This window comes from Coenobita brevimanus, chromosome 53 (genome assembly GCF_032717465.1).
Source record: "Coenobita brevimanus isolate Jiangsu-jjx chromosome 53, ASM3271746v2, whole genome shotgun sequence".
Taxonomy (NCBI): Eukaryota; Metazoa; Arthropoda; class Malacostraca; order Decapoda; family Coenobitidae; genus Coenobita; species Coenobita brevimanus.
In genome coordinates, this window is record NC_137006.1 from 1182049 (window position 1) to 1210000 (window position 27952).

At 42.9% G+C, this 27952-nt stretch overlaps 1 protein-coding gene across 1 annotated transcript in view; it reads left to right on the forward strand.

Moving 5' to 3' along the window:
- ctrip (E3 ubiquitin-protein ligase ctrip) overlaps window positions 1-16237 on the forward strand; it is a 171111-nt gene extending 154874 nt beyond the window's left edge. The window contains exons 28-31 of the mRNA XM_080273171.1: window positions 2839-3030; window positions 6564-6710; window positions 7145-7460; window positions 11554-16237. Of these exons, the coding sequence (XP_080129297.1) occupies window positions 2839-3030; window positions 6564-6710; window positions 7145-7460; window positions 11554-11750 (852 nt within the window). The 3' untranslated portion in view covers window positions 11751-16237. The remainder of the gene's footprint in view (window positions 1-2838; window positions 3031-6563; window positions 6711-7144; window positions 7461-11553) is intronic.
- Window positions 16238-27952: the final 11715 nt, after the last annotated feature.

A 27952-nucleotide genomic window follows, 5' to 3' on the forward strand; every position in this document is an offset into this window, starting at 1 on the left:
GGAGGTGAGGTAGGCCAAGGAGAAGGTAGAGATGGTGGATGAGTGTGTGAGGAGGAGAGGTATGGAAGTCGGTGAGACTAGGGGTCTGACAAGAGATCGAGCTGGCTGGATGAATGTTTTGCGAAGAAGTGCATGATCAGGGAGATGGCACCCCTTTTTACGTGACAGCATCCGGATTCACTCAATCAGATACTTTTATGTGAAGCTACAGATGTGGTGAATGTTTTTGGCATATCAGATAGAGCCAGGATTCTGGGGGCTTGAATGATGAGTGAATGGAATTGTAGCCCATTGGACTGGGCAAGCTTGGGCTGTCTGGACATTGCTACTCCTCACCCTGCCCTGGGGTGGGAAGGGAGGTCCGGATGATGATGATGATTGAAATTTTTACCTTCTATGAGTTTTTTTTTTTTTTTTTTTTTTTTTTAATGCGAGGAAGAAGGAACCAAAGGCCATGAGCCCGCAGTAACAGTTCCCTCCAAGAGAAAAACAAAATACAATAGAGAGCCAAATTCAAGATCCGATCATTTTGAGATGCCTGGACACACTGCGTTTGAAAGACTGGAGATCATAGGCAGGAGGAAATACAGACAGAGGGAGACAGTTCCAGAGCTGACCTGTTGCAGCATGGCCCATGCAGATTCAAACCCAGGGCATGATACTTTCTTGGTTAACTGTACCTTTCACTTCAGTTCTTCCATCGTGTCCATATGTGCTTGCATACAGTTGTGGGTGCGTGAAGCAGAGCTGAATTAGGATAAATGAGTGTGTAGATACGATATTCTCACTAATTTTGTTAACCAAAGTTGGTGCTTGTATTTACATAGTACAGTAAAACCTCACCATAACGGATTAATTTGGGCCCAGGCCATTCCGAAAGAAGCGAAAGTCTGATAAAAGCAATGTCTGGAATTCCCCCTGCTGACCCTGACTTTTTCCATGATATCAGACATTTGTCTGGATCGCACCAATGGTTTTTCACTACCAGTGCAGTGCTGTACTGTATTATACATTCACTACAATAATCAAATGGTAAAATACATATATAATAATACTGTTCTGTACACTGATAAATGCCTTAAATTTATCTTATTGTGGTGAACATAGCTGAAGTGGTCAGGCAGTCCATACTGCTTCTGGCTTTATAGGACTTTCTCCGACATTTAAGAAGTTAGTCCGGTTGGCTTCTCAATTCTGGTAAAAGCGAACTCTGGTATATTGCAGTCCGTTACATTGAGGTTTTGCTGTACTGAACTTAGAAATGGTTGTTATATTGATCCTGTTTGTTCCAAGAACATTCTCTGTGTACCCTGTGTGATTCTAAGTACAGGCAGTCCCCAGCTTACGAAAATAATTGGTTCTTAAAAGATATTGTAAGCTTTTTTTTCATAAGTCCATCTCTCTCTCTCTCCTCTCCTCTCCTCTCCTCTCCTCTCAGATTAAAGCCCATTATTGTCTCCACTCCTCCATTTATCCCCTACCCTTCCCTGGACTGCAATTATCACCTCAGTTCCTCGTCAGTGTCTTCATCTGACTCCATCCTTCCTTGCTATGACAACCTCCCCCCACACACACACACACACACACTTTTTTTCTTATCTGGATTTTTCGTAAGTCGATCCTTCGTAAGTAGGAGTCTGACCGTATAGAGCTGATGACTAGGGTGGGTTTGAGATTGTATGGAGTTAAAACATTGATGGTTGATATTGTTTGGAAGGAAAATAATTATGTGCAAGCATTTGTTACTGGTGTGGTAGTTACATGTACCTTTTTTTAATGAGAGATGTCACAATTCTTGTAGTTGTAAAAATAATGTATGTGTGTGTTGAACGCTAGTGAATTCCCAATGGAAGAACTGGTGCTTTTGAGAAACAAAAGGCCAGAGATCGAGCTGGCTGGATGAATGTTGTGAGGAGAAGTGCATGATCAGGGATTTTGGCACCCCTTGTGAGCATTGCAGTATCCAGATTGACTCAATTGGATACGTTTGTGTGAAGCTGCAGAATGTGGTGAATGTTTTTGGCGTATCTGGTAGAGCCAGGATTCCGGGGGCTTGAATGATGAGTGAATGGAAGTGTGGCCTATTTGATTAGGGCAAGTTTGTGCTGTCTGGACATTGTTACTCCTCACCCTGCCCTTGGGTGGGAAAGGAGGTCCAGGTAATGATGATGATGATGATGATTATTATTATTATTATTATTATTATTATTATTATTATTAAAGGAAGTTTCTTTCATGGTGACTGCTACTGTAAATTATGGGAAAGGGGCAGATCAGCATCATAGGTAGCAGTAGAACTGTTCTTGGCAGTTCTTGATTAGTGAGGACTTCATAGCAAAAGTAAAATAAAAAGCTGCTTTCAGTGCTGATTACCTATACTATACAGTAGATTGATTTTTTATTGTTACCCCAGACAGTTTTCTTTAACTTAAGGTAGTAGAGGTAAAAGCAATGGATACTATCCCTAACTCCACAGCTAATCCTCAGGCTGGATCATTGTGTGTACTGGTGGATGGTGACAGATTTCTTTAACTTCAGCAAAACCTCTTTTTGGTATATGACATTAAACAATGTATCCCCCAGGGATAAGGGACTGAATAGAGAGGCTGCCAGAGATCAAGCAACATAGAGAGCCATCATCAGGTGACCAAGGCAAGCATGGTGGAGCCTTTATAAAAGAAATGAAACTATTCTGTCCTTCTAGCTCATAGTTAGACATCAGACTACACGAGTGTGTTTACAAGTGGCTAATGATATGCAGTACCTTTTAGTTTATGCAAAGCTTCCTATGGTAAAAGGTTAAAAATACTGTGATGTGTACTCTCCATTACTTAACAGCTGGACCTCGGGCTGCACGAGTGTGTGTACAAGTGGCTGGTGAGTGAGGAGTGGTCGCTGGGTCTGGGTGATGTCACCTCCCTGGACTCCACCCTGGGCCACACTCTGGAGCGCCTCAACTCCACGGTGTTACAGAAGCGACGGGTCTTGTCTCAGGCAGAGCAGGAGGGCGTCACTGGCGCTGAGCTACAGGTACGGCAGTCTTTGGTTTTGTTTATCAGTCTGATTTACGGTTTATATTTGTGATATTGTGAAGGTTCAGGAAACCCTCAATATACCAAACACTCTTTTAGCAAATTTCAGTTTTAATGACCACCTTGAGCTGGCCAAACATTATGTTCATTTAACAGATTTTGCTCGGTACAAGAATGGGTGTGCAGGAAGCACCAATCGGCGTACCGTGATGGACGAACATAGCTTTATCCAAAGGCCTACTTGCAGTTTTTACAGCAGAGTCGCGATTTAAGACAAAACGAAACAACGATCTTACAACAACACAGGCATTTAATTTCTCCCATAATTACATAATATCACAGTAATACCACTCAGTTGTGCGAGAGAAAGTGTGGGAAATGGGTGCTTGTAGGTATTGGATTTCCAGATACAACTCGTGTGTTATGATTTTGTCGGTCACTGGTCGACTTCCTTGACCCGACCTGACCCACGTGACCCATGTCCCGTACCACCTGCCACAGCCTGCTTTAGTGTTGTGTAGATGGTCACTGCGATGAGAAGTTTATTTGCTTATTTCCATGCTCCTCATTTCCTCTTAGTTTTCTGAGCATGTGGTTCCAAAGTAACTTTAGTTATGCCTAAACACCCAAAAAGTGTTACGAACACAAGAAAAGCATTTATTCTAAATGAAAATGTAAAATTGTCGGACAAAGTAGCGTACAGTGTAATGCAAACAATCAGACAGATATGAGTCAGATGTGTGTTTACAATGTGCATAGTTTTCTTTGTTGAAAAAATATATGTATATTAATGATGAAAGAGCAGTAAAATTCATGTTTTCACCTTTAGTGCAACGTGTGGGGGGGGGGGGAAGCATTGTGCCCGACATTTATGAACTGACTATTTTTGGTCGAGAAAATTAAGATCTTACGATATATAAAGACACTATGTGTTGACATACATAGTTAAGATAATTATGTGAGCTCAGTTCTTGTGAATTGTACTGTCGTACAAATTATATTGCTTGGCTGACTTGCCTATTATTCACGATTACTGCATTCGTGTGTATCTGAGAAGTGAGAAATACGCAATCACTCCATGCTGATGACTTCTTTATAGCATTTTTTTCTTTCTTTCTTTCTTTCTTTATTGTTGATGACAAATGTCTTTCAAAAAATAGTTTCACACTGCAATATATATATATATATATATAATAATGAGACAAAAGTGATTCTTGGCAAAATATGCCTGATGCTGGGCAGAGCCATTGTTCACTTGTTGTTTACACTGAGCCCTTACAGAGCTCAGTGGTTGTTTAGGTCAAAAGTCTTTTGCTTGACTGGTAATGAGGACTTTCAAGAGGCTTAGTGGCAATCCTTGGTGATTAAAATTTTTGTGGGGAGTATTAGGGGGCAAAACTAATCGGTTAGGTTAGGTTAGAATGCAGTATGCACTGATGTGTCCAGTTGGTTAGATCATATATAAACACACTGTCTTGGGTGTCTAAAGGCAGACGTTTGTAATGATCTATATTTTTAACGAAAAATATAAGGCTTCTAGAACCTAACCCCCTATTTTACATGTAAATAGACCTATTTTGTCACATTTTAGCGTGAATTTGATTTTGCACGTGGTTCTGCATAACCTATCTTGTGCTGTATGAAGACTGTACTGTATTTGCTGTGCAATTACTTCCTGAAAGGTAGAATAACACATAAGTTAGTATCCAACCATCCATCATCCAATCCTACCTTCTCCCATGAAATGCATAGGAGCATGTTGGTCCTGACATTTAAGATGAGAGTAACCAGCCTTGCTCATCCCTGAGTGGCAATACATGAGCAATAACCCCAACCACCCCTTAGATATAAACCTTCACCGGATCAGTCCGATTGAAGTGCCACAATTACCCACTAAACCACCAGGTGCCATAATAAATAGAGATTTTATTGAGAAAAAGATTCATTTAGATCTAGCTGTATGTTACTGTGTACAAGTGTATGGCTGAATGACGCTCTATATTAAACGATCTTTGTTCATTAAAAACCACGATGCCTGGGAAATTACTGAACAACTTGGTGTTCGGCATTAGCGAACATTTGGCTTTAACATCAAGGGTCTGGTACCAGTTAGTTTGTTATATTGAGGGTTTACTGTACTCACCTTCAACTCAGTCCACGCACTGTAGTTCTACAATCAGATGACTACACTGGGTATCTGTCATCGTTTTCTATAATCTATGTAACCAATAATTGGATGCCTGGTGATTTAGTGGACTGAGCTCCTACAACCAGATGTATCCTTTATGGGTATTAGTTCACAGGGTTTGGGGGGGTTAATTGTTCGCAGTTACTGGGGGATGAGCAATTGGCTATCTTATCTTTAAATTTCTGGACTGAGAACCCTAGGCTCGTACACTCCTGATAAAAATAGGCAGGAAATAACTAGATGATGGATGGTTTCTGTCTTAGGTTTTAATATAATTCTCGCATCAAGTTTGCATTAGAGTCGGTGTGTGGCAGTAGATTAATCCCTTCATCTTAAAAACATCAATTTATATTATCATGCCTTTCTCTCCTTCATTCTTTCCTCTTCCTTCTGCTTACGGGTGACTTTACACTCCTTCTGTCTTTCTTTCCTTCATTCTTTCCTCTTCTTTCTGCTTATGGGTGACTCAACATTGAGTGACAAGCCAAATGGTTTCCTGTACACCAGGAAACCATTTACTGTGCTGGGTGGCAACCATATAACCAAATTATGGTGCCTGGTGGTTTAGTGGGTAATTAAGGTGTTCCAGTTGGATTGAGCCTGTGTAGGTTTATATCCAGGGGGCAGTTGGGGTGTATTGCTCACAAAATGCCACTCAGGGATGAGTGAGGCTGGTCACTCTCATCTTAAATGTCAGGACCAACTTGCCTAGCCCTAGGCTCCTATGCTGCTCATGGGGCAACATAGGATATGGATGGATGGATGGATCATGACAATTTTATATAATGGGAAACGATACAATGAAAGGTTTGAAATCTCTATGAAACTCATCAAATAACTTCATATCAGGTAATGATAGGAACAAAAGTAACACTGTTGAACTAAAGGGTGGGTTGACTGATCACTGAAATAATACATGCTGAGGTTTAAGTATGGATAGACCGTTTATGGTCAGATCATGAAATAGATCATGAAAATAATAACTAGAACATTTAAGTTATATATAGAGCATACAGAAAAAAATAACATTCAAGATACAGGTAGGTCATCAAAAGGAAAAAAAAAGAAAATCAAGATACTGTACAGTTAGAGTATATGCTAAGAAAAAAGTGCAACATTTTGTCCCCAACCCTGACTTTTCTGGGTGGAAGAGATTTGGATTATTTTAATAATGATAAGGAGGGACGGGGAGGAGGAGGGGGAAGAGTGAGCAAAGAATGAGAAGGACCCTGAAGGGAAGAATAGAAAGACTAAGCAAAATGATGGTTAGGTGAAGGAGAAAAATAAAAAGGATGATGACAGCAATGATGATGGAAAATTTTGTATTTCACATTTCCCACCAGGCAAGGCTAGATGCGCTAACAGTGGATGGATGCAGTGTTGAGGACTTGGCGCTGACGTTCACCCTACCTGGCTACCCAAACATAGAGTTTAGGAAGGGCGGCACAGACACTCCCGTCACCATCTCCAACCTCGACCATTATGTCCAAGTATGCCATTGTATTTCTTTCGGTGTTTGCTTTGTTCAGGTTAGCGTTTGGTTTGTTCAGGCGTGGTGTTAGACTTCCCATTATTATGTTTATGTATGGTGTTACTTCATTTATTCATGTTCTGGATTTTAATGTGAGCATGTATGTGTGTGTGTTGGGGGGGGAATTTTTTTGTTTGATGTTAGATCCTTTATTGATGTTCAAGTATTGTATATATAGCATTATTTTTTCCTTTTGTTAGGTTTTTGAACTACAGTTTTCAAATTCTTTTCATCCCTTCATCCCCCAAAAGAAGACTAAGGTACTGTATTCTTTTATTCAGGTTTCAGGTGTGGCATTTTTAGTTTCTTGATGGTAATGTTAAATTTGTCCAAGCACTGCCTTGCAGGTGTTGTGTGAAGGGTTTGAATATTGATAATGATGGTTTGTTGCAGCATGTGATAGACTGGCTGGTGCGTGAGGGTGTCCGGCGCCAGATGGAGGCGCTGCGTGAAGGGTTTGAGAGTGTGTTCCCGCTGACACAGCTGCACGTGTTCTACCCCGAGGAGCTGGAGCAACTGTTCTGTGGGTCATCTGATGCCTCGCAGTGGGATATGAAGCAGCTGGCCGAGTGCTGCCGGCCCGACCACGGCTACACCCATAACTCCTGTGCTGTGAGGTTCCTGCTGCAGATCTTGGCTGAGTACACCCCAGCACAACAGCGCTCCTTCCTTCAGTTTGTCACAGGCTCACCCAGGCTCCCTGTTGGAGGTTGGTCCAGTGTATCATGGTAGTAATATCTACTGGGGTGCTGGATAGGGATTCTTTCATGTTGTGTCATGAACATAACCAGGCAGTTCCACTGCCTAGTTATTCCTGCCTATCCCAAAAAAGGTTTGTGGACAGCAGAAGAAAGGCAACTTCAGCCTGTAGTCCACCAGAATCATGCACCTATCAGCCTGAGGTCATGATAGCAGTAGTAATTATTGAACATTTTCTTTGTTAACATCTTGAGGGACACATTTTTAGAAAGTTGGAAAATAACTCTGCATGAAAGAAGACAATGCCTTTGTGCTTTCTTGCAAAAGCTGCATCACTGGTAAATCAGTTTGGTTGAAGTTTTCAGTGTACTTCAGCCTGCCAACCCTACTTTGACCAACCCAGTTTAATGCAATTTCCACCAAACATTTATGTCAAGTGGGAGTTCTGTCAGTTGTCTTTCAGACTTAAATAATGAGCCATACAGTATGTTTTGCTTACCCTCTTCCTCTGGCTGAAAGGAGGTTGTAGCCAGGGTTTTGCACTGAACAAAGACATGGTGGGGATGATGTGAATTTTTTCTGGACTCCCTGAGTTCTGTTGTCATGCAAAGTGTTTCTCATGTGGTCTGCCAAAGCTTCAAACTGTGACCTATACACTGGACGACTGTCTTTGGTTGGTGTTAAGCATGACTGACTGCGCTCCGTCTAGGGGTGGGATTGGAGGTTGAACAGAAAATATGGGGAGCACTGGTACAACTCTATTAGTATTCTCTTGCAGCTAATGCAAGACTGTTTTAATCAACTAAGATGATAATGTTAGCCTACCACAAGTAATAGTACCGTAGTATACTGTACAGTTACTCATAACTAACACACACACACACACACACACACACACACACACTATTTTTTTTTTTTTTTTTTTTTTTTTTTTACCTCACCGTTTTCAAATGACATGTAATCAACCCACCCCGTCCTGACTGATTTTCCACCACTGCCCCCCCACCCCCACCCACCCACCCACCCAACTTCTGCCGCTTTGGGTAAGGAACATCGAAAATTCACAGAGAAATCGCTCACCTGAGGTTTCAAATACTCGATCCAGGTAGCAGTACCCCTTACCTTACTGGGTTTTCTATCAGGCTGGCTCCAAAGAAAACAAGTTCTATGGGAGGGTAACTATTCCACACCACTCAGAAACGGTATTTATTTATTTATTTGATACAAATATATATGTAGTACGAGAGTATATTGGTTTTCACACAGTAATATAGGCATTATAAGCATTGTTTCACTCATGAAACACATCAACATACCTGACCCTTTTTGGCGATATTGCCTTATCATCATTTCTGACTGTTTCTTCCTCTAATGCTACGTAAACTTTGTCCTCCACATTGCCATCAATTGAGGAATCACTCTGGCCTTGAATTTCGTACTGTGGCAAGACATGTCTTTACTGGCCAGGTTACTGGCAGCAGGTGGATTTCAGAGACTGGTGTGCGGGGGGGGGGGTGTCATGCAGGGTAAGGCATTGACCCTGCCTGGCATCTTGTAGAGGAAGGTGTCCTGTGTATACGTACCAAAAATCACACACGAAATTTGGAAATTGTGCAAATTAGGGACCTTGCAATTCTATCTATCAATCTATTGCCAGACACCTCAATCCCATTCGGAGTGGCCACAAACAAATCACCTCCACGTCGCCCTGTCACCCACGATTTCACTGCCCCGCTCCCAACTCACACCCCCCTCTCTCATATACCTCTCCATCTCATCCTCAGCCTCCCCCTCTCTCTTCCCCCCTCTACCTCACTCACATACACTCTCTTCGTCAGTCTTTCACCCTCCATCCTCTCCACATGGCCAAACCACCTCAGTGTGTTCCTCATAACGCTTCCTATCACATCCACATCCACACCACAACGCTCCTTTATATCCTCATTTGTCAGCCTGTCTCTCCATGTGACTCCACAGGCTCCTCTTAAATACCTCATTTCCACTGCTCTCACTCTTGACTTGTGTCCTTCCAACAACGTCCAAGCTTCACTTCCATACGTTAGAGTTGGTATCACAATACTGTCATGTAGTAACTTTTTCACTTCCATGATCACTTCCCTGCTTCTTATCACTGCTTTCAAGGAACCAGCAACCTTTCTTCCCTGCTGTACCCTTTCTAGCACTTCACCCTCCAAACCTCCATCCTTACTCATCACACTACCCAAGTACTTAAACGTACTCACATTATCCAATTCCTCACCATCCAACCTCTCTGTACATTCACTGACTTCACCTCTCTCAAAGACCATCACTTTACTCTTCCCTACATTCACCTTAAAATTCCGTTTCTTACACACTCTCCCAAACTCATCCACCAAGCCTTGCAGCTCCCCTTCATCTTCACTTAACAACACAGTATCATCTGCAAACAACAGTACAGGGAGTTTCCAAACACTACCCTCTCTCACCAGGGCCACTCCAACATCCACTACCCTACCTTGTACCTCTTTTATTACCCCATCCATGTACAGATTGAACAACCATGGAGACATGACACATCCCTGTTTCAACCCAACCTTCAAAGAGAAAAATTCACTCAGTTCACCATCCACACGAACTGCAGCCTTCGCACCATCGTGCACATACTCTTCACAGCATTCAACAACTTCCCATCTCCTCCATATGTTCTTAATACTTTCCACAATCCTTGTCTATCCACCCTGTCATATGCTTTCTCCAAATCCATGAAAGCCGCATACAACTTCTTTCCCTTCTCTAGAAACTTTTCCACTAAAGATCTAAGAATGAATATCTGATCTACACATCCTCTTCCCTTCCTAAAGCCTCCCTGTTCTTCTCCAACTAATTCCTCTGTTCTTTCTCTAACTCTGTCAATAATTATCCTACCATACACTTTTCCTATTATACTAAGAAGACAGATGCCCCTATGATTACCACACACTTCTTTTTCCCCTTTTCCTTTGTACAAGGGAATAATATTGTACCTGACTTCCAATCCTCCGGGACTGTACCTTCCTCCCAGGCCAATCTGCACATTTTCCACATCCATTCTGCTACTATCTCTCCCCCATACTTCAGCATTTCACCACACACTCCATCAATTCCTGGGGCTTTCCCCAACATAACTTTATTCATTGCTTCCGCAACTTCTATCCTACTGATTTCTTCCTGTCTTCTCACCTCCCTCCTTCTCCCAGCCATTCCCCAGCCACTTATACTCGCATTAGTTCCATCCTCTATGTTCAACAATTCCTTAAAGTGTTCTCTCCATCTGCTCACTTTTTCTCCCTTCTCCACTAGTAATCTACCATTTTTGTCTTTCACTCCCCTTCTAACTTCACTTCCACCCTGTCTTACTCTTTTCACCTCTTTCCAGAACATTTTCTTACATTCCTTCCACTTTACACTCAAGTTCCTTCGAAATTCCTCATCCGCTCTCTTCTTACTCTCTCTTACTAATCTTTTCACCTCTCTCTTTCTTTCTAGATATAACTCTTTCTTCCACCTCTCAACTTCTTCCACGCCTCTATTTCTCATCCTTTCATTATATGCTTTCTTCTTTTGTGCCATAGCCTGTCCCACCTCTTCATTCCACCACGCTGTTCCTTGCACACCCCTCCGTCTTCTCTTCATCCCACACACCACATCACATGGTGCACATATTTCTTCTGTAAATATCCTGCACACACCTTCCACGTCCCCCATCTGCTCCAATTCTTATTTGCCCAATCGTTCCTCCACTTCTGTCTTATACTCTGCCTTTTTCTCATCCTCTTGCAATTGCTGCGCGTTTATATACTTCAACGGTAGTCACAGTGACAAAACGTGTGGACGTATATATACATCAACAGGAGTCGGCAGGTTAATGTTGGGCGTTCCTCTCGACTTGTTGTTTTTGTTACAAACCCAGCTTTGTCCTCATCTGACACTCATGATCCTGTACACTTGCTGATGTCTAATTAACTCACACCCTAGTGTTAAAACCAATGAGGGTATGGCATTACTGTAATTTGCTCTGCTTTATCCTTTTAACAAACACCTGTTATTCTGGTCCAAGTTTTATTTCCCTTTTTCTCTTTCAGGTTTCCGGAGCCTAACGCCACCATTGACAATCGTCAGGAAAACATTTGAGGCTGGAGAAAATCCGGACGACTTCCTGCCCTCGGTGATGACGTGTGTGAACTACCTGAAGCTGCCCGACTACTCCAGTATTGACGTCATGCGTGCCAAATTGGAGATTGCTGCTAGGGAAGGACAACACAGCTTCCACCTCTCCTAGGACTCGCTCTTCTCAGCTCAACCCACCAGTTGCTGGGCCTCAGATTGTGATATCCTCTACCATTCATGCTTTTTGGTTGCGTTTTTGGTGCATTTCGTGTATATTGAAGAGTGAAGTGCAACACGAGAAACGCTTTACATGCAAACTTTCCCAGCTGGACGACCAGCACATACGGAGACTATAGTGATAACCGTGGAGAGTTTGATGAGACTAGTATTTTATCATTCCTGGGGATGTGTTCTCACCCGTGCCTGATGACTTAGAGGACTAGGCATCCTTTGGCTGCCTGGATGCCGACCGGACAATTGTCATCTGTTAACACCACAGTGGAACATAATCGCAATTCAAAATGGATAAAATCAATATGTGGACGTCTGTTTACATCAGTGCTTTATTTTCAGCCTTGAATTATTATTATTATTTTTCTTTCCTGAAATACTGTAGTAGAGACATTTTTTAGGGAAACTGAGTATGGTGGTAGTAGTGGTGGAAGTAAAACTGTGATATCCCTATTTCTCTCAGTTTCCATGGAGAACTTCTGGTTGCTCGTGGTAGTGGAAGCACCTGCCATGGCAGAGGTTGGGCACAGGATTCCCCAAAGCCTCCAGCATCGTCCTTGGAGGATTGCTTGGAATGCCCTTCCTGTTAACTTGATCTCGCGTTACTTTATCTTCACCACCAAGATGTTGAGCCTTGTTTTGTACACTCATGGTTGAAAGTTCATCGACACTCCCCTGCCAGGTGTAGTAATGGAAGGTATTAAGTGAAATTTGTGTGACAGCAGTATGTAGCACTCGGCAAAAGAGCGTGAGAAGGAAGGTTACTCGTGATGTTTATGGAGGAATGAGAACTTGTGGAAGGCAGGACACAACACCGGCAGGGGACTGTCAGTGAAGTTTTGCTCCTGATAGTACTTGTGTTACTGAGCCAAGCAAGTGTGAGTTCATTGTTAGCATTATTTTTTGTTCTTTTTTATATATGTACATAGAATTTCCTCGTTGCAAATGAGGAGCCTAAGGGAATTTATTTTCCTAAGTACAGAAAAATGCTACACTTATCAGATGTGTAAGGAATTTTCTCAAACATTTTTTGTTTTTTATGAATATCAATCCTAGTCATGTGAATGTTAGGATCACAGTGGATTTTGATTTTTTCAGTTAGCACCAGTAGAAGAAAAATTACAGAATGTGGTCAATATTGCATTTCTTCTGTACTTTAAGTCAAAATCACAAAACAAATACCATACTTGTATTCCAGTTAAAAATCAAATGCCTTTTTATTTATGAAACTTTTGTTAATTTTTTCCATGCTCAATTATAACTATACCAAGTACTGTTCAGTTATGTTACCCCCCCTGGCATAACCCGCCAGTTAGTGCAAAGTAACAGTGGGCATTACGAATGACTGCAAATGTGAAGAAGACATGAGTGTTGTTTGAGTACCATACCTTACAGCTGACACCACCCCACCTTACAACACGTGTGAAAGTGTGTGTACATTTGGGCAGTATGTCCCATGGAATGTTTTACTGGCTAATATTGGAAGGTGGCATCTGGGAAAGCCTACATTATCTATTGGGGCCTGACCAATGAATAGACTGCATATTTGTTAGTTTGCCCCATCAGCCAGTGAAAATAGATGGAGTGTATATTTGGTAGTGTGTGTGATCAGCTGCTGAGACTGTCTGATATTGGAAGTTGGTACTGGAGAGAGCCTGCATATCCTTACAGCATAAATGAGTAAGGCGTAGTGCAAATTAAAGTGGCGGTTGCAAGTCTCATATGCAGTACTGTATTACACGGTTAGTCCTTCACCTTGGCTTCCCAGGTCTAGTGATTGTTTTGTAAACTCTGCTCGGATGTTGACAATTTCCATTATCATCATCATCGTCATCCAGACCAACTTTCACATGAAAATTATTTCTCAGTTGGCTGAAATTGCTGAGCATCATATCACCTCTGAGCTTTGATAGAAGGAAAGTGATAGGTTTTGAGATAGCCTGTTCCCATGGTTGACTGAGTTTTTCATTAGAGGAAACTTGGGATCACTCATAGCTTCAATACTAAGTCATGGTTGCATAAAACTTAAAGAACCTTGGCCATGAGATAGGAATGAATCTCCCTGGTCATTAGACAAATCAGCCCTTCAATCTGACTCCACCATTAACAATGAAAAGAGGGTTAGAGATTTTATTGGGTTAGAATAAATGCACTGCAGTGGGTTAGAGCTCTCATTGATTGAAGGGTTGATGTTATTAATGGTATCCAGTCTTTTAAGTACTACACATTTCAGCCAAACATTCTCTAAATTGTGGTAGTACTTTAGTCCCTTATTAACCCGTTAACTGCTCTATACAGCCTGGGCTGTTCCGAGTGCGACTGCTCAATACAGCCCTGGCTGCGCAGGTGAATTTCGAATGTAGTGCCATGGTGACCAAGGCCGACCCATGCAAGCATGTTTGAGCCTTCAAAACTGAAACCAAAAAAGAAAACAAAAACCATACATTCCAGTAGGGAGTCAGACACTTCGATGTTCATCCATGGCTTTACCAAGGTAAATATTGAGCTAATATTTCGTTACTATATACTTTGGCATGTGTTCTCTCAAATCCTAAGACAAAATTTGGCCTTTGGGAAATTTCATTTTTACCCCTATGTCTGTGCACCACGGACACCTCCGAAAAACCGCCATGCGCACTTAACGGGTTAAAAGAGGAGTCTGTCTGTTTGGTAGTCAGATGTCTTAACCCTCTGAATCCAGGTGATGTTTAACTTATTCTTGTTGCCACCATATGATTTTATTCAGCTTAGGATTCTTATTAATAGGGGTTTGTTATGGCAATATCTAACTCCTCCAGTCCCAAAAGTCTATCCTAAGCTGAATATAAGCATCAGAAAGTAGCAAAATTTTAACACAAATACCTCCCAATGTTTTATGGGTTATTCGTGGAGGGGAGAGCTTGGCGTAACAATTTCCTCGTCAATGTCGTCCTCATCACTGGTCCTGGGGTGCTGGATTCTGTGTGAGAGGTTGGGTGTTGGTGTCGGCAGGGTATCCCTGTCTTATTAAACCAAATATCACACACAAGCAAGTGACATAACGTTATCATACTGTTGTAGGTTTCAGGATACGACTGCTGTTGTGAAGGCAGCAAAGATGGAATGTACAGTAGACAGGGAAGGATATGTGTATTGTATGTGTAGGTCATAAGAATCAGGAGCTGGAGTCACTAAGCTGTTTATGAATACCTTATGAGGAAATATGTTACATTTAAGGGAAAATCTGAGCTACAAGGCAGATCACAACACATCGTATGACATGCTGGTGTGTGGGAGTTCACCGTAAGTTTACGAACTTATGAGAAATGTACAAGGGTGTTAGTGACTCCTGCCCCAGGCCTGGTTGCAAGCACTGGTATGAGAGTTGGAACAGATTTTTAGTTATATCTCGCATTTACCACCTGCAGTATTGTATGTTGTATTCTGCCGTTGGTCACTGTATTATTTTTTGTTATATATCAGCCAGATTGGCCCTAACACTCAAAATGTATATTTTTGTTCTTTCAATACAAGTATTCTTTTATTTATTGCCAGTTTTTTGTTTTAAGCTTTCAGTATTCCAGGGTTGGCCCATGGGGAGGAAGAGTGAAAGAATGATAGAATGATTTACAGAACTTATGACTTGAGGATGTGTGTGGTTTGTGAAGTGTAGTATAGGGGAAGTAGTAAATTCATTGTGAATAAATTATTATGCATTTGAATTGACAAGGAGCAAGGTGTATAATTCATATGCCATTGTACCAGGCAGTTGTGTTTACATATGATAATGTGTATAAATTGTGAAGTGTTAAAATGCAGCCTGGAGTGAAGGAGGAGGAGCGATGTGAAGGAAGTGAGAGGTAAATTAAACCCCATATTATGATGATGTATTTTGCAGGTCATTTCTGCTACTACCAGACAATTTCATTCAGTTCAGGAGAAGATTTAAAACTGAGGGGGTTCAAGACAGCCTCCATTAACCACTTAACAGTGAAGGGCCTGGTCAAAGCTGAGTAAAATCATCTGGTGGTGGCGGGAAGAAAAACGTCATGGAAGGGGTGCAGAAGGACTTGGAACATTCCTCCCCAGCAACCTGTGGGCTACTGAGGCTGAACAATACCTCTTAAAAAACTGACATGTGCATCTGTGTGTTTATCAAGTACATGTCACACTAAACAGTGCCTACCTTGATATATCAGATTGATGTATATTATAAGTATATTCAGAAATCACATAAGCTGTAATAACACAGTACATAATAGTTTTTACAGAAAAATAAAATGTGATAAACGAAAAAGTCTGTGTCGCCGTGTTGGATGTGTAAGCTTAAGTTTTTTGTAACTTGCATTGTGAACCTCAGTTGATTATTGGTAGTAAATTTTGTGATAGTACTTTTTTTAGTCACTTTGTTTTTGTGTGTCATTGAGTATTAAATTCAGCACATACGGATGTTACTATATTATTTTACCCTAGTACAAGTGCCTTTTTTGATTGAGGTAACTTAGTTACAAGTTTTGTTATTTCATAATGAACGGAGCTTGGTGTTTTGAAGGTGGCACACACTATATTCCAACCCAATGTAGTGCAACTTCAGGTGACTCACAGTGACAGTCAAATGCTTACTTGCACTTAAGATGTAATAAAAAAAAGTTAAAAGGTGACACCTGGTGATGTAGTAGGTTAAGGCACACCAGCCACATGTGGCCCATGAAAGTTGAAGTCCAAGGGATTGTACTGAATTTATTATGTACGTAACAGTGGTAGGTGGGGGCGCCCATCATCCACTCACTTGATGTAGTGCTACCCACTTCTTCCTTCTTGTCTGTCATCCTTTTCTTGTGTCTGGCCTCCTCTTTTTATCCGATTTTCCTATCCTTCCTGTCAACTATTTGTTACTGAACTCTTGTTTCCAGATAAGGGGGTCCTACACCAAGTGACAAGACAAATGGTTTCCTGTAACGTGGGGAAACCATTTACAATGCTGGGTGGTAACCAGATAACCAAGTATCGGGATGACATAGACTACTATGGTGCCCTCGTTAACCAGGTGGAGTAAAGCAAGTGTGGCTGTCACCATGGAACCAAATGTGTCCACAGTGATCCCTGTGCCTCGCTGTGATGAAGTGCTGTCAGCTGCATGGGAACATTAGTTCACTTCATGGGATGGCCCTGCAGGGGCAGTTGATTGCCAGCGGTTGATGGGTCTGCTCAGGCAGATCGACTAGGGCAGCACAGCAACAACAATTCCATTCAGAGGCAAGTGACTGTAGCTGGTTTGTTTTCATGTAATGGAACTAAGTGACCCCCAAAACTTAAATACTAAGTTATGGTTGCTTGAACTTCAGCAAGTCCCAGCTTTGAAGTAAGTGAAACTTCATGGTAACTGCTCAGATTTATCCTCTGGTCTGAGTACACATGGACATATGCTAAATTGAAAGGGGTTATGAATTTTTGTCAGATAAAAACAACAATAACTCCTTTGCCTTGGATGTTTACTGAATGGCTTTACTTCACAGTTTGGCGATGCCGATGGGGCAGCACAGGACGGGATGACTAAGGGAATGAAAAATCATCACTTTTGACTAGGAACATTCAGCCACAAGTACTGTACAGTCACTTGATCTTTTTTCTGACTGATAGTACGTCAGTGAAAAGTTCAAACTGACTGACATTATTACAGATCTTGTTAGGCCTCAAATTTTCTTTTTTCCCCAGTGGCTTTCAGCAAATGTAGTACAGTAATTAGCTGGTGCTGGCACTTGGTCTAGTTTCCAGTCTATAAAAGAAAAGCGGTACCATGGCCAGCCCCAGTATGGGGATTCCATAAGAAGCTGCATTTTCATTTTTATGTATATATGTAATAGAGGAATGGTTGTATGAGTAATTCCACTGGATTCATTGTTGACAGCTTCTGCCTGAATTTCCTGTCTAAACCTGGATCCTACCCTAGCGTAACTGGAATTTTGGGTAGGGTGATAGTGATTATAGAAGAGAAAGCATGAGGGTGTCAGTGAGTCATAAGGGTCTTGGTTTCTGGGTGTCGTACATTGTTCACATTGAAGAAATTATATCCATCCACATCTTAAAAATTGCGATGGCTAAAGATAAAACAGCTGTCGCATAATTGGACCCTCTTCAGGTATCAGCAGAATATAATGATTTCAGTGTGTGGGCATGATTTCTCTTAAAGCCTGAGGATGGTAATGGTATGTAAAAAAGTGGAGGGTAGTTTGGATCATATTGTGTAGAGTAAGGTAGACAGATTGTTGTGACCCAAGAGTCATCAGAATGTGAACCCAATGGATGATATCTGAATTTTCCTGGAGGCGAACATTCTCTTTTCTGGGAACAGGAAGGGAAAGGAGGGACATGTTCGAGTATAAATATGGCAGTGTAACTGGTTAGTTATACAGTATTTTACTATCAAGTGAAGAAATTCCTCAATAGCACAGGTAAAGCCAGAATATGTATATTGCCAGTTTTTCCAGGGTAGCCACTACTCGACAAGGAATGTAACTGAAATACCCACCCCAGAGGAGAGGCCACTGAAGAGGTGGCACAACACCCACCCCATGGAGGAGCCACGGACAGGGTGTCGCAACACCCACCCCAAGGAGAGACCACGGGGAGGCGCGCAGAGTGCGTAGAGGGCCAGGACCAGACAGTCCTATGTCCCCTGCCACCATGTGCCCCTCTACCTCTCAAGCAGACCCAACGACAGGTACACAATGCTGGTACACTACTTGCCAGCCAGAACAGCACTCGCCAGGATCGGAGTGGGACTTTGAGAGATACAGTCCCAGGCAACACCACGACGACAGCCACCGTCCGTGTCAGGAAAGAATCGGCCACCGTACGCTTTTCAGCTGCTACCCCGTGCAGGACCACAGTGATGGCCACCGTCCGCACTGGGGAAGGGGTGGCCACCGTACACCCTTCAACCGCAGCCACTCCCGGGAACAGAACCGCGGAGACGGCCACCATCCGCACCGGGGGGAGATCGGCCACTGTATGTCTCCCTGCTGTGACCCCAGAGAAGGGCAGAACTGCGGCGATGGCCACCATCCATCCTTCATCTGCCACATTCTCAGGGAACAGGACTGTGGCAACGGCCACTGTCCGTGCCGGGAAGGGTCGGCCACCGTACGTCCTTCACCTGCTGTCCCAGGGGCACGTAGAACTGCAGCGACGGCCACCGTCCATGGTGGGGAGGGATTGGCCACCATACGTCCCTCGTCTGCTGCCCTTGTGATTACCCTCATGGAGAACGTCCCTTGCCTGTCTCACCACCCACCCAGAGGCTGAGCAGGACACCCTTCTCTCTCTCTCCACAGAGGCAGTTCCCAGGCGGAGTTGTAGCTGGAGGAGATCTGATGAAGCCCTGTGGTGAGTCTGGGAGTCCGTGCGCTGCAGCCAGTGACCCGGTGACGCCCCTTGCTGTCGGACTTCAGGAGGAAGGGACGCCACAGGCAGTCCCTGATGGCAACTCTACCTGAGCAAGACCGCAGCCCCCAGTCACCCCAGGGGTGCCCCCAGGACTCTGGGGCATGACCTCCCCAGCCCCATCGGCAAGCAGTCCACCTTCAGGAGCGGACACAGACAAGCACGCCTGCTCTCTCTGTTCAGCCCCAGGGCCGCCTTTCCTACCGAAGCTCCCCTAGGGAAGGGTCCCCCTCCATGCCGCCCAGCAGCCCACTCTGGACGCCCCAGCCCCTGGCAGTGGTCCCATGCCTCCCGCGGGGGGGCACACCTGACGAGATTCCTCCCACACCCGGATGACACCTATGAGCAGCCCAAGTCCACAGCAGTCCGAACCAGAGTCCACCTGTCCCAGTGTGACTCTACCTGTTCAGTGTGTAATATTAATATTGTATTCAGTCTTGAGTTGCAACAAAGGTAATGTACGTGTAAGGTTGGTTTATCCGAGTGGTTTATCCGAGTTTTTATGCCCTGCTCCTCTAGTTGCATGCTCTAGACCCAGTCGCGAAGGGAACCCCAGTTCAGTAGCTCGTGTTCAGAGGACAAGAAGGTGACTCTTGAACACGTAGCATAAGAGTAACCATTCGAGGACCCCACCTTGAGTACTATTGCAATTGCTGACGATGCCGCTATAATAAATCTATTCCTGTTTTTGTTACAACATTAACATGAAGTAGAGAACAGAGAAGCTCCTTAACATGATATCCCTATCCCAGTTCTATTTTACTCCACTGTACACCTGATGTATAGAACTTTTTTTTTATGCAAGGAAGAAGGAACCAAAGGTCAGGAGCCCACAAACTGTTCCTTACAAGAAAAAAAAAAATACAAAAGTGAGCAAATTCAAGATCCGTTCATTCCGAGATGCCTGGACACACTGCGTTTGAAAGATGATCATAGGAAGTAGGAAATACAGACAGAGGGAGACAGTTCCAGAGTTGGCCTGTTGCGTAAATGAAGGACTGGGAGTTACGGTTAACTCTTGCATTACAGAGTTGGACAGAAAAGATATGAGAGTTTGCTGCCAGACGGGTGCTACGCGCCCGTCGTAGTGGTGGAGGGATGCATGCAGACAGTTCAGAGGAGCAGTGACCATTGAAGTGGCGATAGAAAAGAGATAAAAATGCAACAGTTCGGCGAAGAGACAGAGGTTGAAGGGAGTCAGTAAGAGGAGGAGAGTTAATGAATGAGATTAAAATCCTTTGACTCCACCCTACTGAGAAGAGCTGTATGTGGAGACCCTCCCCACACATGACACTTGTACGGTACTCCATGCAGGAGCGAATAAAACTCGTGTATAAAGTCAACAACTGTGCAGGGATATAGGAGGTACGGAGTCGGCTTAGCTTAGCACACCTGATCTCTTGGAAGCAGATTTTACAAGAGATGTAATATGATCTTTCCAAGATAAGTCCAGAGTGAACGAGACCTCAAGCATGTTCAAGGATGATGCAGGATTGAGCTGGATATTATTAAACAGTGGGTACTCCTGTGGAACGGAATAAGTAAAATTGCAAGTATTGTTCTTGTGACCGCAGGCTCATCTGAACATGAATCCAGTAAAGTGCAGGCTGACGTTAAGCGCCTGCAGTCCACCACCATCCTTTTGGGGGATAGGGAGCAGTGCCGACTGATTACAGTGATGCCACAGCGAGAAGATTCACTGAACCCCTCCAGTTAAAAAATTAAGTCATTAGCAACCTCCTGGGGGTAGCAAGAATAAAAAAAAAAAAAAAAAAAAAAAGGAACAAAAATGGGTTCTCTGAAAAGTAGATAATATACCTGGGTAGATATTGTAATATGAAGAGGGCAGTAACTCGCTTATTTTATATACAGTATATCTATCTGTCTGTCTGTCTGTCTGTCTGTAACCAGAAAAAGTGGTCACAAACAAATTGTCTTTCAGTGCTGACACCGAACAGCTTTCTCTCAAACTTAACCCCCCCTCATTCATGTATATACAGTACCTCTCAGTCTCATCCTCGGTCTTCCCCTGCCTCCTCCATCTCGTTCACCCTCACGTAGTCAGTCGTACATTCTCCATTCTCTCCACATGGCCAAACTGTCTCACTTTACTTTCAACGTTCTCAATCACATCACAAAACAACGCCTTTAACATTATCTTACGTCCACCTCCACAGAACTCCACATGCTTCTTACAGAGAACTCAGTAACTCATTTCCACTGCTCTCACTCTTGCCCTGTGCCCTTCCAACAGAGTATTTTATCTCTATATCTATTGCCAGACGCCATAATCTCGTAAGGGGTGGCCATTTGACTCTGAGTTAGTTGTTTTACGGGGAGGGGCACTAACCCTCCACCAACCCACTTGTTGACACGTAGGGAGCACGTATGGTTTGGTTATATGGTTACCACCCAGCGTTGTAAATTGGTTTCTTGGCTTACAGGAAACCATTTGGCTTGTCACTCAATGTAAAGCCACCTGTAAAGGAAAGAAAAGCAATAAGAACTGACAGGAAAGATGGGAGAAATAGGAAGAGAGAAGGGGAGGCACAGAAAAAGAATGATAAAGGCTAATGAAGAAGTACAGTAGGCAGCACTACATCAAGTGAGTGGATGACGGTCGCCACCGTGTACTAAAATACAGGTCGTTCATTACCTTGGTGGAGATTCTTTTTCCTTTTGCAGCTTAATTCCCGTATCTCAGTGGCAGAACAAACGATATCATGGATATATATTCTTTCCATGACACTTTTTCGTGACTAGTACCATATCGTAGTATTAATCTCGTCTTTAAACTGGCTTTCAAGATGGAGAGATAGCAGCTTTAGTTGAGAGATGGCAACTTTAGGCCAAGTGAAGTAAACAGTGTGTAGCACCATATTCTATTGTTAGCCTCTTCTTGCAGCTTAGCATTCAAGATGGAGGGATGTCAATTTTAGACCCAGTTAAAGTGAACAAAATATGCAAAGGACAAGGATGGAGTCTGAAATACCCCCCCCCCTCCTCCCCGTCTCATTTTCTCATCCTGTTCGCGATATTTGCCCCATTTACTTTGTTCTTGCTCTATCCAGACGATTTTATTCAGCACTGGAAAGTGAAATGAAGGGTTTAGATTGCTACGTGACGCCCTTGTTTTCCCTTCTCCTCGTCCTCGTCCTCCTCCTCCTCCTATTCTTCAGATATGAGGGTCGCCTTCACGTGGTGGCACCGATATAATCTCATGGCTCCACTGCCTGTTAATATAAACATCCCACAGCTCCCTCCCTATACCCCTGAAGAATGATGGAGGGCTGCAGTATCAGGGTAGCTTCAGCCTGCAGTCCACTGGGTTCAAATCTAGCTGGGCCAGGGGTTCTAACTACTACAAAAACAACTACTACTACTGCTACCACTACTGCTACTACTACTACGTCTTTCTGAAATGCATGGGTTAGGCTATAGCCTTCAAATCAACCCCTTCACTACGAAACGCTATAAAATGAAGAAAATTAATGGATACAGTACGTTCACTTTAACCTGACAAAGATCTCTAGCCCTTTTCAGCTCAGATATGGTGGGCAGTGTAGTCATACTGGAGGGTGGATTTGACTAGTTACCATGGAGACACCTATATTTATGTGGAGAGAGAGAGAGAGAGAGAGAATTTACGCCGAATCCTGAAAGAGTGAGAGAATTCATGCCGAACCCTGAGAGAGAGAGAGAGAGAGAGAGAGAGAGAGAGAATTTATGCCGAATCCTGAGAGAGAGAGAGAGCATAGAACTAATGGCTGATATCATTTAATATAACCAGACGCGTAGGTATGAGGCTGAGGATGGGGAGTGGCAGAGGGTCCTGAATCCGAGACCGTCCCGGGGAATAAATTGATACAGTGACGTCTTGGATTACGTATGTCGCCGCGAAGGACAGGGGACATCAACCGCCTCTCTGTCCTGCCTGCCCACATACCTTTCCACTGCCTTACCCTGCCTGTCTCTTTTACCTTTACACTGCCTTAACCTGCTACCTCCTTACCTTCCACTGCCTACCTCTATCTTTTACTGCCTTACACTGCCTATCTCTATCTTTCACTAATGTACCCTCCTACATCTATCTTTCACTGCCTTACTCTGCTTACCTCTTCACCTTTTCACTGCCTTACCCTGCCTACCTCTGTCTTTTACTGCCTTACCCTGCCTACCTCTGTCTTTTACTGCCTTACCCTGCTACCTCTCTACCTTTTCACTCCTTACCCTACCTACTTCTATCTTTTACTGCCTTACCCTACCTACCTCTGTCTCTCACTACCGTACCCTCCTACATCTATCTTTCACTCCTTACCCTGCCTACCTCTATCTTTTACTGCCTTACCCTGCCTACTTCTATCTTTTACTGTCTTACCCTGTCTACTTCTATCTTTTACTGCCTTACCCTGCTACCTCTATCTTTTACTGCCTTACCCTGCCTACTTCTATCTTTTACTGCCTTACCCTGCCTACCTCTATCTTTTACTGTCTTACCCTGCCTACTTCTATCTTTTACTGTCTTACCCTGCCTACCTCTATTACTGCCTTACCCTGCCTACTTCTTTAACTGCCTTACCCTGCCTACTTCTATCTTTTACTGCCTTACCCTGCCTACTTCTATCTTTTACTGCCTTACCCTGCCTGTCTCTTTTACCTTTTCACTGGCTTACCCTTCCTACCTCTACATTTTACTGCCTTACCCTGCCTACCCCTATCTTTCACTGCCTTACCCTGCTACCTCTCTACCTTTTCACTGCCTTACCCTACCTACCCCTCTTTCACTACCATACCCTCCTACATCTATCTTTCACTGCCTTACCCTGCCTAGCTCTGCCTTTCACTACCCTATCCAGTTCTGCCTTATCTTTCACTGCAATGGCTATCCCTATGTTTCACTGCCTAACGTTTCACTGTCTTACTATCCTGTCCTTCATTTCACTGTTGTCCTACCCTGTTCTGGTCTGCCTTTTACTGCCTTCTCTTCCCTTGCCTCTCCCTGTCTTACTCTGTCCTACGTTGCATTGTCCTGTTCTCCTTTCCTGTCCTGTCCAGCCTTGTCCTACCATGCCCCGTCTTGTCCTGGCATACCTCTTACTGCCCTATATATCCCTTACTGTTCACTGTCCTAATGTGTCCTGCACTACTTTTCATTGTCCTGGTTTGTTTAATAATTTGCTCTCTGTCCTGCCCTGCGCTTCTGTTTTTTCGTGTTTATCCTGCCTTTTCCTGGCCTACCCTTCCCTTCGCGCTGCCTTTCCCTGTCCTGCCCAATTGTGTCATAAATTTCCCTGCCCTGCTCTGCTCTGATTTCCCGCTTAATGTCCTGCCCTGCCCTGCCCTGCCGTGCCATGGCCTGCTTTTCACTGCCCTGTCCTACTTTGTGAATATCCTACATTGGTTGACTGTTCTATCCTGCCTTCTTATATCTTAACCAGTCCTACCGCACCCATTCTTCCACCGTGTGTCTTTTAAGTAGTATTAGTTATATAAAAACCTACATTCACATCTATATTATACAAACGTGATGAGTAAAAGATGTACACATATATGGAAAGAAAAAAGATCAACCACAAAGGGCAATCTCGAGGTTAAGGGACCAAAACATTGCCACATGCACATCCTGATACCCCGAACTGTCTTTCCAAACACGCTATTTTTATCCACATCCAACATTCTACATCATCCTCTACCGATCTAACGAGAGGATTTAGGCCTCGAGTCACGAAATTAACCCTGTAAATGGACGGGTAAGGAGATAAGATTACGAAATGTTAAAAAAATGAGGGTTGATCTGGCAACTCCGATGAGACAGGCTTGAGATGGGATGTGGCGTCAGTATTCCTCTGGCTGTGGTGGTGCGTGGATGAGTGGAGAGGAACCCGTATTTACAGATATTTTTGTGCTTAACCTGTGTGTGTAAGATTAATTGCTTGTATCTTTGTTTATGCGGCTGCTAAAGATTTCATAACCTAACTGGAGTGAGTGTTAACGTGAAAAATACGAGAAATTAATTCCAATTGTAATTAACTGCAGTAGAGACGTTATTAATCGAAATAGTTTGAGATCTGAACCAGCGACATGTATTAGACTGCTTGTACATACTTTTATCCCCTCTCATGTAGCCACGGAATATTTCACAACGAAGCGAGTGGATATTAAAGTCACACACACACACACACACACACACACACACACACACACACACACACACACACACACGTATATCGCAGAAATTGGTTTATGTCGTTTTATGAATACTTCCACAACCTACACATTTCACAACCAATCTACAGTGAATGTTCAGGTGAAAAACGCGACGAGTCCCTATTGTGGTTATCCTGGGGCTCCTATGACTCAATATGGGCAAAATAAAACGATGTGACATTGACAGGAATAAGAAAAAATTATATATAATTGAACCTCCAAACTTCTGCGTTCAAATTTGAAAAAAAAAAAAAAAAAAAAGGAGTTACCTGAAGGAATGTGGTAAAGAAGAGACCATGAGAGGGCTACCTTCAAAAATAAATAACAATAAATAAATAAAAATAAATAAATAAAATGTAAAGAAATGTGAATGCTCCCGGAACAGTTTGTCAAGGTAACGTTCAATGTGAAACGCCAGCGAAGCCAAATAATTATAGTTTTATCTGGAGGTGTGAGATTCCGGGTAATAAACTCTTTTCACTTTAACTTGGTCTAAAATTTATGTATTCATCGGCAACGACTTAACTAAAATTGCCATCTCTTGTAAACTCATTTAAAATTGCGATATCTGTAAACTTGGCTGAATATTGCCATCTCCTCCGTCAACTTGGCCAAAAATTGCCATATCTTAAACTTTGTCTAAAATTGCCACACCTCGGCCTAAAGCTGCCATAGCCTTTGTAAACTTGGCTTGAAATTGCCATACCCGTTGTGAACTTGGACTAAAATTGTCATCTTCTTAGACTTCCTCAAATTGCCATATCTTCGTAAACTTGGCTGAAAATTGCCATACCTCGGCCTAAAATTGCCACATTCGTTGTAAACTTGGCCTAAAATTGCCACATTAAGTAAACTTGGCCTGAACTTACTATCTCTCCACATCTCCGGTTGGAGCTTTCAGATAACCAGTCGTTTAACTTAATTCTTGGGTATATACTAAAATTTTGGACAGACAAATGAAGATGATGTAGCCTACGAACTTTGAAGGGTACATGAAGAGGAAATAACACAAAGCCAAGGGTGAAATAAGACGAGTGAAGCATTAAAATGGAGAGGAATATATAAACAGAAAGACATAGAAGACCATATTGATCGGTAATACTGAAGGAATCTGAAATTTGTGTACGAAAAAGTGACGGTTAATACACTTGAAATTTTGAAACACGAACGCAGAAAACTGACGGTTGATATACGTGAAATTTTAAAAAACAAACGCAAAGAAACGGCCATTTGAAACGCATGAGCGATACTGTGAACTCGAATCGAAAAGAAGAAAATGACGAAATGTGTGTGCGATCGCAGTAAAACTCAGAAGTGACTGGAAATTGGAAATGGATTTGTGATTGCAGAAAATTGTGTGCCTATTCGGAATTAAATGGCAGAACAGGAAGCGGAGGATGTGTTTGGAATGAGATGGCGGTTGGTAGTCGGTGGTGTGGCAAGATGGCGACCGCTGAGGATGACGCCGAGTTTGATTCCGATGACGCCATTACCCCGCCTAGATTCGGTGAGTGTTGACTACGTTATGTAATTATTCCTTTTTTCTTTTGTTCCTATAACGAAATTTTACATCCCAACAAAAATAATAATAATAAAAAAGCAGCAGTTATTAATTTCCTACTTTTTTTTTTTGTTTTACGTTCATATCTTAACGCTTTTGTTTATTTTCGCATTGTAACGTTATTTTTCATTCATTTTAAACTCCTTTTTATATTTTCCTGTTCAGTGCGGTAAGTTGTCATCCAGTTTTCAATGCCGTTGTTATTTTTCTTTTGTTTTTCCTGTTTCTCTTATTTTCAACAATCTTTTCTTATGTTGTGCCGTATTCATAACTTCGCCCGTTTTCTATGCATTAGTCGTTTTTCCTTATTCTTTCACGTTGTTTGCCAGGTTTTCGGCGTAAAAATGTTGTTCCGATGACTTTTTTTGTGTTCAACTCTGGGTAAATGCTTCAGGGCCTATCCCAAGGCCCAGTAGTCCTCCTTCACACCTCCACATGTCATCGCTTCGGCGCCAACACCCACCATCCATATTGAATACATGCTAGGGCTGTCTCATACAGGACTGGTGTACTGGTACTAGCGTGGGTATTTTTACATGTCGGTGAGTCTTCTGGTAGATCAGTAAAGTCTGCTTTTATGAAAATCAGTTCTTAAACTGTTTCCTTTCCCAGCCGGGATTCGATCCTGGGTCCATTAGGACTGCAGACCGCCTCTCCACCAATTCAGCTACCGTTGATGGAATTCATAGTTTAGTAGCGGCTAAATCTTGCACTGAGCAGCGTTATAAGTTGTCCAAAAACTTTTGACGTAACGATTTTTTTCTTTTCTTTGGGGGGGGTGAGGTAGTTATCATAATGTATATCTTAAAGCAGGTAAGTCAATTATGCAAGTGTCCAGTGATGCAAAATGGCGTACCGGTACTGCGTTGCAAGGAAGGGTTAATTGTATGAGACAAGGCATCTCCGTGTTTGAAACTGGCTTGTGACGTCATACAGGTGATTTACGCTTTCGA